The following is a 5,640-nucleotide window of genomic DNA, read 5'->3' on the forward strand; positions in this document are numbered from 1 at the left end:
ACTTTTAAATTTTTTTTACACTATTCAAACAAATTGCTTTAAATGCATGAATTTTAAATTTTAAATTTATATTAAATTCATCCATATAATCGCTATCTTTCTATTATAAGCCATGACATTAGCAATTAGGTTAATAACCTGGTACTCCCAAATCATTGAATACGTTGAATCTGAGTCTTTGATATGGTTTTGAAATCCCTGGTAACATATGTTTCCCAGGCCTAAAAGACTTTGACGCTTTCATCCGCAAGCTTTTCAGATGAAATATCAGCCCAACAACTCCTCTTCCTCTTCTTGCCCAGTACTACGAGAGTTAACCTTGTATGAATGTGACTGGAACATCGAGAAAGTTACAATGAAAATTCCGACATTAACAACCTTAATCATTGAAGATGATGGGCATGGGTCTTCTGATAAACCATCACTCATCTGTGAAGTCGCGATTGATTCTGTGGACCTCGCATCTTTGAGTTGCATTGATTATAATCGGTGGGTAGAACTTGTCCCGATTAACCTAACCTCATTAGTTGAAGCTAGTATCGATATTTGGGGACGTGTAAGTGTTGATCGAGCAGTATAATTTTTGAACTCAATTTGTCAAGTCAAGTCTCTTCAGATCTCGGAAGAAACTCTCATGGTATGTATGTAACATGTCAATTCCCACTATATTTACTTAAAGGTGTCTGTGAACACTCCCTCTGATTCCAGTACGTTAAAATCTACCTTTTATTTTTTTGGTTAGGCTCTTTGTCATGAATCAGAAGATCACCTGCTATGGTCTTATGTGTTACTGCTGTTCATATTTATAAACTTTTTTGTTGGTTATATAAGTTTTAGGGATTCATGAAAGAAACAGATTGGAGCAGAATGCCTCATTGTTTGAAGTATAGTCTCAAGTCATTTAGCATTTCAAATTCTGATGGAAGTTCAGTTGACATGAAATTGCTAAGCTTCTTATTAAAGAACGCGACCTTTATAGAGAGAATCGAGATATTCTGTTTACAAAGCTTATCGTCGGATTTGAAAAGGCTGGCGGAAATCCGAGATCAGTTGGAAGAAATGTGAGGAGGTCTTTTGAGTTGTGCAATTGAGCTTCGGACACCGTCTTACAGGATGTGGAGGGAATCGTGTGGGATGCTGGAACTAACAATTTTCCATTATATTAATTCAAAATACAAATCTTCTTTAATTTTCAAATGTTGCCGGCGATGTTCTCTATCGTTTTGAATTAATAACAATCATTCTTGTATTTTTATTTGCTTCTATCTCTGCTTGATAGAGCAGAGCCCATGCACGAGCTTTTCACTTTTTCTTCACCCTCGCAAGCGGCTTCCACCGTGTTTTTTTTTTATTGAAAAAATTAATCATTAAGTTTTTTAACCAAATTATAATTTACTCCTTAAATTTTAACTCATTATAATTTAATTTTTTATAATTTTAACTTAGTTATAATTAAGTTCCTGAATTTTACATTTTATAACTCAATCCCTATAATTTCAACAGTTTTAATATTGATCCTTGTATTTTTAAAAATAAAATTATAAAGATTAAAAATATTTTAAATTTTTAATATTTATAAAGATTAAAAGGGTATTAGTAATGACTTTTAATATAATTTTAATATTTATAATTTTATTTTTTAATACATAGGGACTAACATTTAAATAATTAAAATTATAAGGACTAAGTTGTAAAAATTAAAATTTAAAGATTGAATTATAACCGAGTCAAAACTTCAAAAATTAAGGTACAACGAGTTAAAGTTTAATGATTAATTTAAAATTGAGTCAAAACTATAATAGATTTTTTCTTTTTGGTTGATTTCTTCAGCATCACTAGTGGTCTTATAAACAATCTTGAAATTGGAGAGTGGAAACGACAAGTTGAAATCTTCTAAAGTTTCTTTTGACAAGTTGAATGACCTGAATTATACAAATGTGGAACAGTTGGGGAAACAGTGCATCGTCCGCAGTAAAAATCTAGAGAACAAAGTATAAGGTGCAAGAGAATAATCTCAGATCTGATCAATGTGTATGGAAGCATATCCATTGAGCACTTTAAATTTGGGCAGTAATCCAGAATTCCCTGGCAGTACTTGTAGAAGATTGTTAATGGCGTGCCGTGTTGTATTCTGATTCTGACAAAGCTAAGGGACTTCTTGTTAATAATTCAATATGAAATTCTCCTAAAAAATTACCTTTTTACATCCTATCCAGCTCATGCCAATCCCATCACCACGTTACAGAGCCTTTTCTATCATCTCTTTGCCAAACCCTCTCTGACATCACAATTAGAGGGAAATTTCTGTCACAGGGTTGCATAATCCTTCACTTTCTATTCCATCAAAGGATGAGCCAAATGGTAACCTACTTGCCAAACCCTCACCATTTGAATTCTGATTTTTTCCCACTCCAACTTTGAAATGGTTTGACAAGCCATTTTCAATAGTTGTTAAGCTTTCTCTTCCTTATATTACAGGTTGGCATCCTTTGAATCAAATGTGGTTGAAGATTATTGTATTTTCATAGTTTGAAGAGAGTTGTGTTACTATCACTCTCACTTAGGCATAACAAGCAATTATTAAAATTAGAAGTGTTGCCTTGATTGGATATACATGCACCTCACATTAGACTTTTTGTATAAATATCATTTAGACACACTTAAAGTTAGTAGATTATTGGATATACATACAACCTGTAAGATTTTTTTTTTTTTTGCAATAGGTTGTGAAATTGGTGTAATTACATGTGAGATGCATGAAGCTATAAGCTATGAAGTACTGATACTTCTAATTGCCTCACGCATCCATATTGATATTGTGTCTAATATTGATATTCGCTGATATTTCTTCAATACATATTCATAGAGTATTGAAATGTTATTTTTTAATTTTAAAAAAATTTTATTTTTTGATATGTATTCAATACTTCTAAATTACTATTTGATACTTTAAAGTCGATACTTCAAGACTACTTTTAAGAAATTAAATTTTATTAAATATTGCAATATTAAATTTTTTTTGTTTCTAATATATTTTTGTGATTTCCTTTCAAAGTCAAAGATTACATTTTTTTTTCAAATAATAAGTTTTAGATATAATAAAAAGATAAAATTATATTTTTAATTATAAAAATGTAGACATATAATTTTTTGATATATAAACCCTAAGTATAGAATTATCAACAGAGAAGGGGCTAGGTAATTAGGTAGAGATAGAGTAAAAGTATAATTAATAATTATTGTTTTGCTTGGTATTACTATAAAGAACTATAGCTGAAGATTTCAAAAATAGCTTAGCAGTGATTGAAATGGACTATATGGAGTTGTTCTCAGCTATCATCACCAAAAGCACGTCTCATTGCCATTGGAATTGTCATGGCTTGCTGACTGATTTCTTGGAAAATATCAGATTGAAAGACCTACTCTCCTTTTCCTGAGGGAAACACTGCAGTTGACTGAATAGCAGCTAACTCTCTAAAAGGTGTGGCTCTCCATGGTTGGATCCTTCAACCTCCACGCCTTCTCCTTGACATACCGTCATCTGATATAGTTATAGAGCAAAGTGACTCCCCATAGCCTATGACCATCAGGGACAAGGAAGGGATTGGCTAAAGTTTGTGGCTTTGTTTCTTGCGTTTTCCAGGCCTCTGCCACTTGGGCTTAGGGCTTAGTCTTGTCTTTTGTTTCTTTGTTTTTGCAGCGTTGTTTTATATCTATCTTGTTTGACTTTCTCTATCTTTGATATATGCCTCTTTCACTGTTGGTCAAAAAAATAATATATATATGCTAGGTTGGATATTTTTTAAATTAAAATTATATCTTTAATGTTTTTATAATTTTTTTATAACTATATTTGCATGTATCAGAAACATATTACATCCTACATTTTTAAAAATAAAAGTATCGACAATTTGCGCAACATAAACTGTAAATATATTTTGAATACATTCTAATATTAAGTTATACATTATGATATAAAGTCAATTATCATTTCCTACTCTCTTTTTCCTAACCTGTCATTTATCAAATTGGGTATAAGGCATTAAAATGTTTAAATTTCAATTGGGAAGTTTCATTCGTTCAGTAAGTTTTAGTAACAAAGCTATAATTGATTTAATAAAGCTCTAATTGCAATGTTGTCAATTGGGTAACCCAATGTGAAGTTGTAAGCTGCAAGTTGTAATATATGTTGTCATTACAAGCGCCCTTAGTTGGCATTACAAGCACCATGACTTGTCATTGTAGGCACTCTAACTTGTTATTGCCCTGCTGCTAAGTTGTCATCTATTAAAGTGGGTGTGAGCCGTGCAAGTGTTTGAATTTCTATTTTTAAGTTTCATTCCCATCATTAACTTGGGTGCCAAAGCTTTATCATAAGTTTAGAAACGTCTAAAACCTTAAAACTTATTTTTAACACAATTATCCCTTTTAACTTTTGAAAACAGGACAATATTACAACTACAGTTGACAGAAATCAATTTTAATTGTTAATTAACCAAAAAATAATTAAAAAAATTATAAAAAAGGACCCCAAAAGGCAAAAATAAAAACAATGCCCCAAAAAACAAAAAATGACAAAAAAATATCTTGGTCTTTTTTTATCATTTTTTATTCACCAAATTGTCAAAATTAACGGCCAAAGAAATTGCCATAATTTAAATGTTTAAAAGTAAAAATGCACGAAAAATGTGTTTTAGAATTTCATTTGTTTTTGAGCTTGGAGTTTATGAGCCAATTGTCATTTTAACCATTATTTAATTACAATATCTCAATCTTATGGTTTCGATCCTTTGTATATTATGCATTATGGAATGTCCTAAGCGTTAAAAAAGACCAGTTTTGGTCAAGAGAAAGAATCAAGCTTTCCATGTTCTCTCGTCACTTTAGCATATACGATGACCAAGCCTTTCTACAACAAGCTGATTTGTGATGAGCGCAGGCTTGACCGTGTCATCATCCACTGTCATCCGAAAACTCATAAACAAGTCGTACAAACAAGATAACTGCAATTTCCTTTGAAATAGTAATACAACATGAGGCCGTCGGTCTAACTGGAATTGTTCTCTGTCTTTTTATTTTTTACGGCAAACAGAAAGGGAAACGGCGAATTTGTAGTTGTAATCTGGTATAAGCAATTAAACCATAAACCTTCATTGATGTTCAGGAGTTGAAATCCTACGGGTGTTGTACGAACCGCATTGCCCGCACTTGTGACCTAAATGTGAAAGGACACAACGCTGTTGGTATTGACAAATCATTGCACAGAATCGAGACCTGTAAGATATACAAGCAACCCAGTGGTTAAATTTTGTTTTACAAGAGCAACCTAAAATGAGAAACTTCCAATATATTCCCCCCATTCGCCTTTCCATTTTATTTTCTCTTCTATATATGCTCAGGGTCAGCGGTGTCCTATAACTATATGTATATGATGCTTTCAATCATGTCATGCAGAAAGCGTACTATGAATTTGTTTAGAATTCAAACAGGATTTAATAACTTGTCTAGTTATGCTCTTAGAAGACCAGCCAAAGAGAATAACAGAGTGTAAGTAACAACCTCAATCTTATACTCCTGAGGCATCGGAACAGCTTCAATCTGTCAACATAAAAAATAACCACATCAAAATAGAATCATCCA

At 32.0% G+C, this 5,640-nt stretch overlaps 1 protein-coding gene across 1 annotated transcript; it reads left to right on the top strand.

The window, feature by feature from the left end:
• The first annotated feature begins 259 nt into the window (after nucleotides 1–259).
• Nucleotides 260–1,065, top strand: LOC129298809 (uncharacterized). Its single transcript, XM_054937256.1, has 2 exons — nucleotides 260–556; nucleotides 838–1,065. Exons 1-2 carry the CDS (start codon nucleotides 260–262, stop codon nucleotides 1,063–1,065), a joined length of 525 nt encoding a protein of 174 aa, XP_054793231.1.
• Nucleotides 1,066–5,640: the final 4,575 nt, after the last annotated feature.

The sequence above is a fragment of the Prosopis cineraria genome, unplaced genomic scaffold, assembly GCF_029017545.1.
Source record: "Prosopis cineraria cultivar Desert tree isolate PC_DT_omini unplaced genomic scaffold, ASM2901754v1 PC922, whole genome shotgun sequence".
Lineage (NCBI taxonomy): Eukaryota > Viridiplantae > Streptophyta > Magnoliopsida > Fabales > Fabaceae > Prosopis > Prosopis cineraria.